The sequence below is a fragment of the Vanessa tameamea genome, chromosome 5 (assembly GCF_037043105.1).
Source record: "Vanessa tameamea isolate UH-Manoa-2023 chromosome 5, ilVanTame1 primary haplotype, whole genome shotgun sequence".
Taxonomy (NCBI): Eukaryota; Metazoa; Arthropoda; class Insecta; order Lepidoptera; family Nymphalidae; genus Vanessa; species Vanessa tameamea.
The window spans coordinates 13297124-13310872 of record NC_087313.1 but is presented as its reverse complement, the minus strand read 5'-3'; the positions used below and the strand labels follow the sequence as shown (position 1 = coordinate 13310872).

Genomic DNA, 13749 nt, shown 5'->3' with positions numbered 1-13749 from the left:
GGCCTTGATTTAACGACTATTAATTGGGACAAGAGCATGATTATACGCTGTGCAAAAAAAAAACAAAAACGAAGATTTGTTTAAATAAAAAAAAATATTGTAAAAGTTTTTAGATAATGTAAAATAAGAATGATTTTATCTTTTCAAAAAAAGCATCCTTTTAACCTTGTTACAAAAAATAGGACAAGAGAGTCGTAATTATTACTTTGTAAGAAAATACTGCTAGCACTTTTATTATAGGTATAATTATCATATACTTAGCCGTCTTGTAATGCCTCAACATGATTTGTATAGTAACAATTACTATTTTAATAAATAATGCTCATAGTTATGTGTGTAATTGTATAATTTAATAGATCGTGTTAATAGTATTCTGTGATTTTAATGAAAAAAATATCTATAATCTATTGTGACACCAAAAAATATAATGAATGTATGTTAATGTCAGCAGTCATGAGTCAAGTTCATGGACGTGAATTAATAGATACAATTAATAACTTTTACAAATGACATATAAAACTTTTCAATTATAATAATACGTTTGATTATCTAATGGAAACAGCGATATTTTGCGTGAATCCTTATCTTTTATATCAGTAAAATGTAAAATGGCTTTGAACTTTGTCCATTTAGCAACTGCTTATGTTTCTAACAACAAACTCCCTCGATGATTACTGCTAAATATTGTGTGGACAACGAACAAAGCTATTTTAAATAGAATAGGAATCTATTGCTTGTCTAAGCATAAAGGGGTTTCAAACACAATAGTTTGCTTATCGCCTCGCGGGCGTTCGTTGGTTGTACTCGTAATCTGGACCCTTTACATAAAAATGCACTACGCTATATTAAGCAACATTTATAACCAAAAATGAATATTACGTATATGTAACTCGTATAACAACACGTAGTTAAATGAATTATAAGCACGATGGGGTAAAGTTGAAAACAAAATCACCCCAAACGTTTCATAAGCCTGTCAGGAAATCACTACGAGCCGCATTCGCTTCTCATCAACAACTTGTTAAATGATGCAATCAACAGATAAGTGCGTATTTAATTGTGCTCGTCGGCCGTAATGCCGCGAGTAATTTTAATGCTTGTTTTGAGATGCGTAGCTAGCGGCGGGCGGCGTCGGCTACCAGATGACGCCACGAATATAGGTGGAAATAGGGTCAGTGCTGTGTCGTTGATCCGAGCGGAGGGAGACTGCGACTGCGTGTGCGGGGAGCCCCTCGAGCCCCGCGGCTGTCGTTCCGGCCCCTGCTCCCCTTGTTGAGTCTCGCCCCGCTTGCCGCTAGCATTCCGCACTCGACACGAGGGCGAAGCGCACGCCCGATTCATCGATAATCGCGACCGACGCGCCGCGCGCCCGCGGCAAACTCAACCGCCATGTTTGACGTTTTCGGCTCAGTGAAGGGCCTACTCAAGCTCGACTCGGTCTGTATTGACAACAATGTGTTCCGTCTGCACTACAAGGCCACCGTGATCATCCTGATCGCGTTCTCGCTTCTTGTCACCTCGCGACAATACATCGGAGACCCTATCGACTGCATCGTAGATGAGATCCCGTACGCCGTCATGGACACCTACTGCTGGATCTACTCCACATTCACCATTCCGAACCGGCTCGTTGGACGCGTTGGCAAAGATGTGGCGCAGCCCGGCGTTGCCTCACATGTTGATGGAGAGGACGAGGTGAAATATCACAAATACTATCAGTGGGTGTGCTTTGTGCTGTTCTTCCAAGCTATCCTCTTTTATGTGCCCCGTTATCTATGGAAAACATGGGAGGGTGGACGTGTTAAAATGCTCGTGCTAGATTTAAATTGTCCCGTAGTCGGCGAAGAGTGCAAAGCGGACCGAAAGAAGCTACTCGTCGACTACTTTCACACTAACCTCCATACGCAAAACTTTTATGCATTCCGTTTCTTCATCTGCGAGGTACTGAACTTTATAAATGTTGTGGGACAAATATACTTCATGGACTTTTTCCTCGATGGAGAGTTCTCAACGTACGGCCGTGATGTCGTACGTTTTACTGAGATGGAACCAGAAGAGAGAGAAGATCCAATGGCTCGAGTGTTTCCTAAAGTGACTAAATGTACCTTCCACAAATATGGTCCTTCGGGAACTGTGCAAAGGTTCGACGGATTGTGTGTATTGCCTCTGAATATCGTAAACGAGAAGATCTACGTGTTCCTGTGGTTCTGGTTCATAATCCTATCAATTCTTAGCGGCATATCTTTGATTTACCGAGCGGCCGTCGTTGCTGGCCCGCGTGTGCGTCTCTACCTGTTACGTGCTCGCAGCCGCCTCGCTTCACAGGATCAAGTGGAAGCTGTGGCTCGAAAATTACAAATCGGAGACTGGTTCGTGCTTTACCAGCTCGGGAAGAACATTGACCCTCTAATTTACAAGGAACTGATGGGTGATTTAGCGAAGAAGTTCGAAGGAAAGGATACAGTATAGTAGGCGCGTGTGGACAGTAGGTAGTTGTGACGTGTGAGTGCTAGGGCGAACCGCGCGGGCGCAGTGCGGCAACGTCGTGCGCCCGCCTCGGCGCCGCTACCTGCCGCGCCGCGCCCGCGCACAAAGAGCGCCGGGAGCGGCCGTGCACCGACATTCCATTGCCTACACCCGACGCGGGGAACGACCTCCGGCGGGCCAGTCATTGTATTCCAGAACCGCTTTAAAACTCTTTATACTGCTGGTATGAAAAAATGTTAGTTGGCATCGTCTCCAAGATGACTTCGACTGATGCGTGTCACCGCGCGCGTGCATTTAGGGTAACATTTTAGGGCATGTTTGCGATAGTCGTAGATAATAGATAGATCTCGTGCCTTCGTTTTGTAATTTGTATTGTTCGTGTGCGAGTGAATAGCGTGGAAGGGACGTCTCATTGTGATATGTAATTATTATTATATCTAAATTAAGTGTTTATCGTGTACGATTGATCGAGTGGACGACGGCTGGCTTATTCCTAAGTTTTAGATAGTTATCTAATGTAATTTCTTTGTTATCGAATGTTATACTCGATACGATATTGTATAAAGCAATAATGAACTATTAGTATTAAGAGATCAATTATTGGAATTGGTTAGCGACAATACCGTAATTTTTAATAATTAAATACACGTGTCTATACTTTTTATACTGACGAAATCGAGTCGATTATGGTTGATATTTTCTAAATATATTTACTGCCACATTATTTTGTTGTTTTATTGTGACATACAGTACATCAGTCGCCGCGTAATACAAATGATTCAATGTAAATATATCAATGCACGACACCGATACAAAGCGTGGAATTTGAAACCAGATTTACACCGCAGACACCGAATCCAAAATCTTCATTCATTTAAGTAGTAGCGCCACCTACACCACGCATGATAAACAAGAAGTTCTTCAGATGTACAATAGATGGCGGTAGATTCGCGATAAATTGATAAACTTTTAAAAATAAAGTATCATATGACTTATTTACCTTTCTTGAATTACTGTTCGAAAAATACTATTATTCTTGTATAGAACATTTATGAAAAAAAGTTTACATAAATGTTATAACATTAACAAGTTTTATTATTACGAATTTCAGGATTAAAAGATAACCAAAATTTTGTAATAATACAATACTTCCATAAACGTGTTGAATACAAAATTTATGACATAATACGATGAATTCTTAGTTTATTTTGACCCATTTTATATACATTTTTGTAACAAAACAAAATAATATAAGTTGTTTGTCATTCTAACTTTAAATATTCTTTGAATAGTCAACAGGCACCTGACTGGTTTGTAAAACGCTTTCACACGATTCTCAAATAGATTTCTTTTGTTTGAGGGTTTGAAGAGCAAACAAAGGCGTTCCAAGAAGCGCCGTTTCGTCTACTTTATCATTAGCAGGGCTTATTTTACGAGATATTTAACCGACTTCAAAAATAGTGGAGGATATATTTTTGACTGCTACTTTAAATGGTTGTTCACTCAATGTCATCAATGACTTGCCTGAATGTACTCTTAAAATAAAAGTTCAAAATGAAATGTTTACTTACAACAATTAAATATACAGGGTTATTGGTAATTCGACGTATTCCCGTTAGGGGGTAATAGAGGTGAATATTTGCGATAATTTTAACCCCATATGTATGATGCAATAGTGAACCATTTTTGAGTAATCACGTTTTTTAGATTTTTTCAAAATAAGTCAAAATTGCAACTTCAAAAATTTATTTACAAAAAAAGTATCAATTAAAATCTATTTTTTTCTTCTGATTTATAAAAACGATTAAACAATGAATATTTTTCAACATTTAAACAATAATTATCGGTAACAATAAATATAGTGGTTGGGCCGTGAACGAGCAACAGACAGACAGACAGAGTTGCATTTGTAATATCAGTAAAGATTAATCTTGTGCTCAGCTGAAAACATGACGGAACTTGCATGAATCGGCTGAGAGCCATGTTACTAACATTACTTTGTCTGCTAAAAGTGTTAACAATAAAATTATAACACAGTAGAGTATAGCTTTTGTGTGCTTGACGCTAAATTTTTTGATATTAAAACGGGCTGGTCCTTTAAATAATTCAAATTCAATTATCTACGTCGATTTCTTAATTCGTAATGACGAAATTGCTCTAAAGTGAAATTGGCACAAGAATATAGATGTTTTGTTCGTTAGGAATATATAAATTTGATATAAATGAACATGACTGTGATCAACTTGAAAGTCGGTCGAAACTCGTTTATTAACAAACATTCTTACCTCCATACATGCTTCGTACAATAAAAGTTATTTGGAATGAAAGGAAACCTGCTGCATCGAAAAAAATAGCATTGCTATTGCATTACAATAAACAAAGGCGTTATTTATTTAAAAGTCACGAAACGATGCACGCAATCGAAACATTCTCAACTGGTTCCGGAGGTCCAAAAGTCCGCGGATATAATACATATATTTGCGTTTTTCAATATAATATAAATCTCCTTAAGCTGAACACCTTTATAATTGTCATGTTCTTTCTCGTATTACGTAATATTTAAATAACTACGGTTTACTGATAATTACAATGAGTTTTTTTATTTTGGCACTTGATGGGTTCCTATGGGTAGTAGATATGTTCCTAAAGAAAGATAATATTTTATACGCATGGATGAAAAATGACGAGTGGCCATAGATTTAAAATGAATCTAAGACAGCATTTTCACAAAAAAATTGCTTCAAAAAACTAAATAATTTAAATATAATTCTCTTAAAGAAAAAGTACCTAACTCTGAATGAGAAGAGTACCTAAACCTTATTTAATGGAAACACATATCAAACATCGTTCATTTAAGCATAATTTTTCAATGTATGTTTTACTAAAAGAAGCGATTTTCTTATAAGTTTAAAGATTACTAATATAGAAGATTATAAAATTCCAATCATATTATTGTTATAACAAATACCTTTACCCAGTTTAGTCGTGAGACGTCACATTTGGCGCAGGTGTTCGTCATTTGATACGTTGCATTCATTAGTAGATACACAAGAAAACTAGTTGGAAGCAACACAAGGTAAGTTATTACACTAGCTGTTGTTTTTGACTTTGTTCGAATTACGTACAGCTAAAATATATTATCAAAAGCTTACAATTGACTAACACTTAATTCAACAATTCATCCTTTAGTATTTAAGGCAAGCAAAACTACTACATTGAATATAATACAATTCGAAACGAACGCTTGCACATACCTAAAAAAACTTTGAAATTTATATTAAATAATCATTAAATAATACCTAAATATCCTGTATTAATAAAGATTTAGTTGTTTTAGAAAGACGTGTGAGTCGTCAGGCCTATATCATAGGAATACAGGCTCTCCATTGGCTGCCTGAACATCCGTGAAACAGGAACGTTAACATTCGTAAAAAATTATGACGTTAGTTATGCTGAATTCGCAGGCAAATCTTGGCGTAAATATATAAAAGTGTCGAGCCCGCTAAACTTAGCTAGTTAAATAATATTAACAGGACTTAGCACTCGATACCGCACACCAATAAACTAAATTTAACTATTTTCTCTCGGCATTTCGGTATAAATTATATTAAGTCGAAACATTAAATGTTGTTAGCATTTAAAAAATTGCAGAAACGATTTTCTTTTTCAGTGATATTAAGAACAGAGGCGAATAAATGAATAAAGGATGATACTTAATTTTCAGAATAACTCGTAGCAAAAGTTTGAATAGAAATATTTCTGAAATATTATAAATAAAGACTGCATGTATTTGCATTAACTCTCACCGTAAGGCCAATCTCACTGCGCCGGAGCAACCCTAATCTTAAGCCCCAAAAAGGGTACTGGGCAAGCAGTGTTCTGGCGATCTCCGCTCCAGCCCACAAAAAATATTTTTCATCGGCCAGGCACCGTCCAATGCTCTGCGTTCGGCTTTTTATAACCCCCTTTTACCCTAGAGTAACAAGGGCCTGCCACCAGGTTACCTGTTAGATAATGCACATCGTAGCACGCAATATTATTTTCTTTTTTCCGCAAAATATGTTATTGAGCGAAATCAAGTTTTTATGTGCCAAAACAATTCATTATACTACCTATTCAGATGGCTTGAAGTACATACTCTCAACTTTCTCGATTCATGATAATATTATTGTAATTTTTATTTAAAAAAAAAACAGCTTAAGCATGTTATGATATTAGATGTGAATGCCTAGTAAAGCGTACAGCTTCCTCAAAGGACAGCAACGCACCTGCAAGCCCCCCGGTGTTACAGATGTCCATGGGCGGGGTGGTAGTCACTTTCCATCAGGTGCACCTCTTGCTCGTTTGCCATCTATCAAATTTAAAAAAATAGTAAACCTGTTGATATTACGTTGTTCAGCCATTAGATATTACCAATACCAATGCGCTGCCAACCATGTCATTTTAATGTCCCTTTTAACTGTAAATATAACTAAGCCAATATTGAAATAAATAGCTATAATTGCTATTTGAGATGTACCAAAAATCGACATAAATATTATCTAATTCAAATTAATAGTTTCCACATACTTAATCAAATCAAGACTTTTCTTTACTTAAGAGTGTAGTACCGCTAAAAAACTTACATAAAAATATCGTTATAACAAATAAGTTAAAGATATAGTGAGCCCGATTGATTAAACATACAAGTGGTCGGCCGTTAAAAGCCCATTGGCGGTAAGTCATAAGGAATGCATTATATATTTTACATTGACCAAGTTTTTTGGACCGTGACCCATGCGTACATCTGCCAACCAAATTAAAAAAAAAACTAACTGAAGCATAACACACGTTGTTGGATGCTGATAATAGAAACAAATGTGTACCTTTGTGTATTTAACGTTGTCATCACAAAACATCTGATTGTTATAGAAGGATAATAATTATCGTACTCAGACGCTTAACGACTGTCAGATGTTGAATGTAAACAAACATTTATAGCTGCCTCTATTTTCACATTACACTGGACGCGCTCTATTTATTATTTACGATTACCTACTTTATATTGTTTATGTTGAACACCGTTATTAGTTACTATTTATCATATACCACCATTAAAATGAGAACATTTAACTCGGGTGATTTTATTATACTGTATAATAAAATCAACCTATCTCAACACGTGGTTTATATAGTACGAACCGCCTTAGAGATCCATCAACAGTAATGGACTTAAGCGTCTCAATTACCCCCGTACCTCAGCAGAAAAACAACTGAAGTTTTCCCAAAAAGGCTACATATAATAGGTACTGCCAGGAAGATATTATTGTCATATATTTAATTTTTACTAAGATAATTTAAAACATTTTTCAATGACATTAGTTACATCTATTATACAGGATTATTGGTAATTCTACGTATTCCCATTAGGACGTAATAGGGGTGACTATTATAATTTTAACCCCCATATGCATTATGCAAAAGTAAACCATTTTTGAGTTATCACGTTTTATAGTTTTTTTTTCAAAATAAGTCAAAATTGCAACTTCAAAAATTTATTTAAAAAAAATTATCGATTAAAATCAATTTTTTTCTTCTGATCTATAAAAACTATTAAACACTGGATATTTTTCAATATTTAAACAATAATTATCGGTCCAAATTAAAAAATGCCAGATGGAAAACGATATTATTTCAATATTTTTTTTATTTTTTTCCCTCAAATATGCCTGAAATACAAAAAAAATCATTATGAAACTTGTTCTGCAGATTATTTTAAAAACATAATCGTTTACTTAGCTTTCCGAAAATGTATATAAACTAAGAATTTATTTCAAAGCAACCGAAATAAAATGATCAGAAAGGATTCTGGTGGAAATTCGTATTCGAACATGACTGAATTCGTACATAGGTCGCTCTTAAAAATTCCCACAAAATTGATTTAAAATAATAACCAATGTAAAAAAACTTACTTATTTACTTAACTTACTTATTTAATACAAATTTAAAATTAAATTTAGATACATAAACAGTTCAGTAGCTAAGTTACAATTAAGATATTTTTTAATTTAGCTTTAAAAGCATTGCTTAGATGTAGGCATTTAACTAAAATAACGCAAATAATTTGAAATATCAACATTTGAAAGCTGACTAACTTTCTCTCTAATTACATCTAACTCTACTGAGTATTAGCGCTTTCCTTAAATTTTTAGCATCCATTGTCACGTTTGTAATAAAATAATACGATAATATTTTTAATAGATTTATCTGTATTATCTGTTGATCATTCATATTCAGTAATTGTGTAATCTGTTGTTACATGTCACTTCTCAATTCTCACTCGCCAGTTGTCAGTATTGTCAGTTGTCAACTTGTCACTAATAATAAAAACACGCAGCTTTCTTTAGTAATTATTACTGATATAATTACAATAAGCTTTTATATTCAATTAAAAAAAAGAAGATTATAAGTATACATCTTAACATACTTTTAAACAAGTAAAAAAAAAGATGGCTCGCGGTAAAGATAAGAAAAAGTGAGTGTTTATTAATAGGTTATGTCTCGTGTTAATGTTTTCGAAATAACTTATGAAATAATCAATCGAATTTTACAGGCGAAAATTAGAGAAGAAGCAGGAAGGTGACGATGTACCGAAAAAAGTGCCTCATACGTTGGAATCTCTCAGGGAAAAAGATGAGACGATGTTGGCAAATACGGAAGCCGAGGAACAAGAAGAAGTAAGCATATTTATCAAGATGATAGTCTACTAATTAACTAGTTTATTGTTTCAATATCATATAACACTTTAGACTAGCCTGCCACTTCGATTGCGTAGGTATTTGTGGTTGTAGTAAATTTATGTCACTGTCATACTGTAAGGCAGATAATCTGGAAAAACAATCTTAAACAATGCGCCATACCACATAAACCAACAGCCGAAATTGATATTATTTATATCTACAATACAGAGAAGCAAGTTTTGAAGTATTTCAATCCATATTGATCCTTTAACAGCATCCCATTAACAAAATATATTCAAAATATTTATTTATTTTGAATATATTATATTAGTAACTTTTAAAATTATACTAGATGTCTAAAATCATTAATAACATCATAGTGCACGGAATATTTTAAATTAGATACTGGAGCTCAACAAATATTTATAATATACATATATGTACAATTTTAGAGGCTTATTACCTACTTATTATAAAAAATGTTATATTTGTTTTAGGCACAAAAAGATATGGAACTGGATGAATTATCATCATACTTTGAAAATTCTTATGAACCCAAGGTACTGATCACTTACTCTGACAACCCTCATGCTAAAACTAGAGTATTTGGAAAGGAACTCTCGAGAATGATACCAAATTCATTATCAAGATATAGACAAAGGTAAATAATACTTTTATTTTACTAAATTAAAGATAAACTATTTACTTTTTGTTTAATGGTGGAATACCTCCAATGATTAGCCTGTGCCGGACAAATGATTATTTTTTTTTTATATCATACATAAGGTGGCTGGCAAATGGGCCACCTGATGGTAAGTGGTTGCCACTGCCTATAGACTTCAGTACTGTAAGAAATATTAATCATTCCTTATATCACCAATGCACCACCAACTTTTTGAATTAAGATGGCATGTCCTTTGTGCCTGTAGTTACACTGGCTCACTCACTTTCAATCCAGACCTCAAATCCAATCCTCACAACAATACTAAGTTTTGATAATTGGCAGTAAAATATACAGTATAGAATTGTGCACTCTATCTATATATAATATAAACTTGACTGCTTAACCTGTTTGTTATGAGATAAAATAAAGGAAGTCTAATAAAAATATATTTGAAGCAACAATTGTTGATGACCATTATTGTGTAATTTACAAATTTTTCAAATTAAAGTAAACTATGAAAACTGTTTTTTCAGATCATCAGTAAAGAGAATAGTCCAATCAGCAATTAGAGAACAAATGACCGATGTAATTATTGTTAACGAAAATCAGAAGCAGCCAAATGGTTTCCTCTTGATACACCTACCAAGTGGACCCACGGCACATTTCAGACTATCAAGTTGTAAAATTACCAAAGAACTTAACAAAGATCACAAGGAAATAACAACACATAGGCCTGAAGTAAGTTTATATTTAAAATACATATTTTAGAAAAGAAGCAACAGACTGCTTGCATGAGACCCTTCTCCTTTTGAGATGGCTTAGACCTTATGCTCCAATGCAGATTGTTGGATACATATGTGCTTAATCAGAGGCATTTAGGTTTCCCATGATTTTCACCACTATACATAAGGTAAAAATATATTATCAGTTTTGTTGATATCAATTATATGTTCTAATTATACATTCTCGAGACTGCAAATTCTCATTATCAAGATAATATTGAGAATAATATTAGTAATAATGTTAGTTGTGTCACATTATTGAAAAAGATATTGAAAGTGCAGCTTTGTACAGATGACATAAGAATTTTTCATTTTTTTTATATAAATACATTCTAGAATTTGATTGCGGTGCTACCTATTGGTCCACCAAAATTCATTTAAAAAATTGGGGCGTCAATATTTTTATTACATGTATATAATGTGGACATTATGTGTAGTCTTTGTTAGTTCGTTACATGAAGCAACAGAGCAACTAGCAGTTGTCATATTATATCATTTGCCAATAATTGAAATTCTTAAACTTCAGGTGATCCTTAACAACTTCAGTACCAGATTGGGTCTGACAGTAGGACGTATGTTAGGCGCACTATTCCACTACGAACCTGAATTCCGTGGCCGGCGCGCTGTCACCTTCCACAACCAGCGGGACTACATCTTCTTTAGGCACCACAGGTTTGCTTTTTTTAAATATTCGTAAAAGTTGGTCCATGTAGTTGTCTAATAATAGTGGTTAAAGCAAATGCTACCAAAACTACATGTGAAATAAAATAATAGTTTAAAAGATTATAACTACAAAAAAATCAGAGTTTATACTTTTATTAGTTTATATCTTTTAAAGATAACCCATGTTAACCATTGTTAGTTTTTTTTTAATTACATAAATTACTTCATAGGTAACTAACAAAATCGTACTTTGACGCGCACCTTTAATTTATATAAGTAGTGTTAACATTAGTTATGTAACAAAATTATTTTCAGATATGAATTTACACCAGATGGCAGACGCGCTAAACTGCGCGAACTGGGGCCTCGGTTCACTCTCAAGCTGATCTCTTTGCAGCAGGGCACATTTGACTCGAAGCGCGGTGACTACGAATGGATCATTGCCGGCCGCAGACACCAGATGGAAACGTCGAGACGACGCTTCTTTTTATAAAATAAAAATAGATCTTGGTCTTGCAAGTACTTTTTTTTACCTAATTATTAATGTTGTGTTTGTGTATACTGTATATGGGATGAGTGAGCCAGTGAAACTATAGTGTTTTCCAACCACAAGAGCAGAATAAACAACATTTGACATTGATTGACGTAATATCAATGGTCGAGAGTGTGAATAAATAATAAATAGATTTATGAAAAATGGCGTTTTGAACGTCGACGCAGCTGTTATCGAAACTTTGGAAATTAAATTAAATTCGATAAAGTAGTTAAGTGGAATTGTCGTATTATAAATAAAGATAAGTATATTTATCAAGAACTGTTAGTAGTGCACGAAATGACTGAGATATCAGCAAATCTTATGGAATACGTAAATCTAAGGTTTGTTTTCTTCATTCCTTTGTGCCAATGACTATGGATGGTGGTGACCTTTCATCGGGTGGCCCATTTGCCAGCCGCCTACCTAGTTTACACAAAATGTAAATACTTTTAAACTTCAACACGCGCTTAATATGCAAATATTTCCTTATCTCAATGCGCGGTGCATTTAGTGAAAGCATAATAAAAATAAATAAACTCAAAACAAACCGGCCCGTTTTATATAAAACAAAAAGGATATACTTAGCTATAGTCACGACAAACTAAGTTGGCCCGTCAAAAATATGACTTGTACAGAAGCAGTTTTTAGTAGTGAAAGTATAAAAAAGTAGTATCAAACCTAGGTGCGAAAACTAACGTTTAAATTCTCTACTCGCTTCCGCGTGCATTTTGGTCCCGCCAGATCATGTTTATTGAAAACAATGTAAACATAACAACTATTATGCATCAATTATAAAATGTTTTTTGTTTTCTTGTGATTCTAACGACATGAAACTTCTCTTATAAGTGTCATGTACACACTTACTCAACTAGAGATGCACCGGATACGTAATTAGTATGACTGTAAGTACCTTAGGTTTAGCTAACTTTTATATGTATGCATGGTCACTCTTTTTTAGTTAGGCTTACGCTGAAAATTAAATTCATTTATACAATTCAGGACTAGTACAATTACAACAAATAATTAATTTTGTTTTCCTTCGGCCACATTGCACGCAGGTAAGAGTTACTCTTAAACAAGAATGACAACAACCATAGTTCATTAATTTTTGAAGAAGGAAGTAATAAATATATAACATTTATTTAGATAATAACAGCGACAATAAAATACATCGTTAAAGCTATACATTAAATTGACAAAAAATCCAGCATAATTTAAGTTTTTCAGGACCAAATTATCGTGGTTGAACCATGGAATGTTTTGTCATTAAATTAACTAGTAATTATAACGAAATATTTATATCTTATCGAGAAATAACTCACAAATTAGAGTAATCTAAAGGCCGTGCCACAAATGTTGGTTTTAGGAAATATACTTGATCCACGGTGCTCTCATTTTAATGTAAATTACACTGACTGAAAACAAGAATTGTCGAACTGGAAAAAAGCCGCGTCGAAAATGAATAAAAAAAGATACAATGTCCGGCTATAATCAACTTTGTATTGATTTAAATAATACGTTTTGTAATTAAAATTGTTTTATTTATTTCACTTATTCATTACTGCAAACCAGGGTTCGCAAAAATTCGAATTTATAGTAAATATTAAAATTGGAATGCATATAAAAATGCAATTTTGAAGCTGCTAGTGGTTAACTTTTTATAATTGAGCTTTAAATGAAAAATGTAAAATAAAGATCGAGTTTGATTTATTTAATATTTGTATAAAATTATTAAAAAATGAAATAATCTAACCATTCGCACTTTGCATTCATATTACGAGGAATATCCAAAATTTCTAGTAAGATTGCTACATCGGGTCAATGTTGCCAGCGTCACAACGGGTTGGTTAATTATCTAGCTGCGACTACACACACATATGTATTTTAAAAGATACTTTT

General features: G+C 33.8%; 2 protein-coding genes across 2 annotated transcripts; both read left to right on the top strand.

Annotated features, from left to right (window-relative positions):
* The first annotated feature begins 1240 nt into the window (after positions 1 to 1240).
* Positions 1241 to 3211, top strand: LOC113404430 (innexin inx2). The gene has a single exon (XM_026645313.2). It carries the CDS (start codon positions 1390 to 1392, stop codon positions 2467 to 2469), a length of 1080 nt encoding a protein of 359 aa, XP_026501098.1. The 5' UTR covers positions 1241 to 1389; the 3' UTR covers positions 2470 to 3211.
* Positions 3212 to 8833: 5622 nt separating this feature from the next.
* LOC113404432 (probable ribosome production factor 1) lies at positions 8834 to 11830 on the top strand. The gene is made up of 6 exons (XM_026645315.2): positions 8834 to 9001; positions 9080 to 9203; positions 9704 to 9867; positions 10404 to 10608; positions 11179 to 11324; positions 11631 to 11830. The coding sequence occupies exons 1-6, from the start codon at positions 8976 to 8978 to the stop codon at positions 11806 to 11808; spliced, it is 843 nt and encodes a 280-aa protein (XP_026501100.2). The 5' UTR covers positions 8834 to 8975; the 3' UTR covers positions 11809 to 11830.
* Positions 11831 to 13749: the final 1919 nt, after the last annotated feature.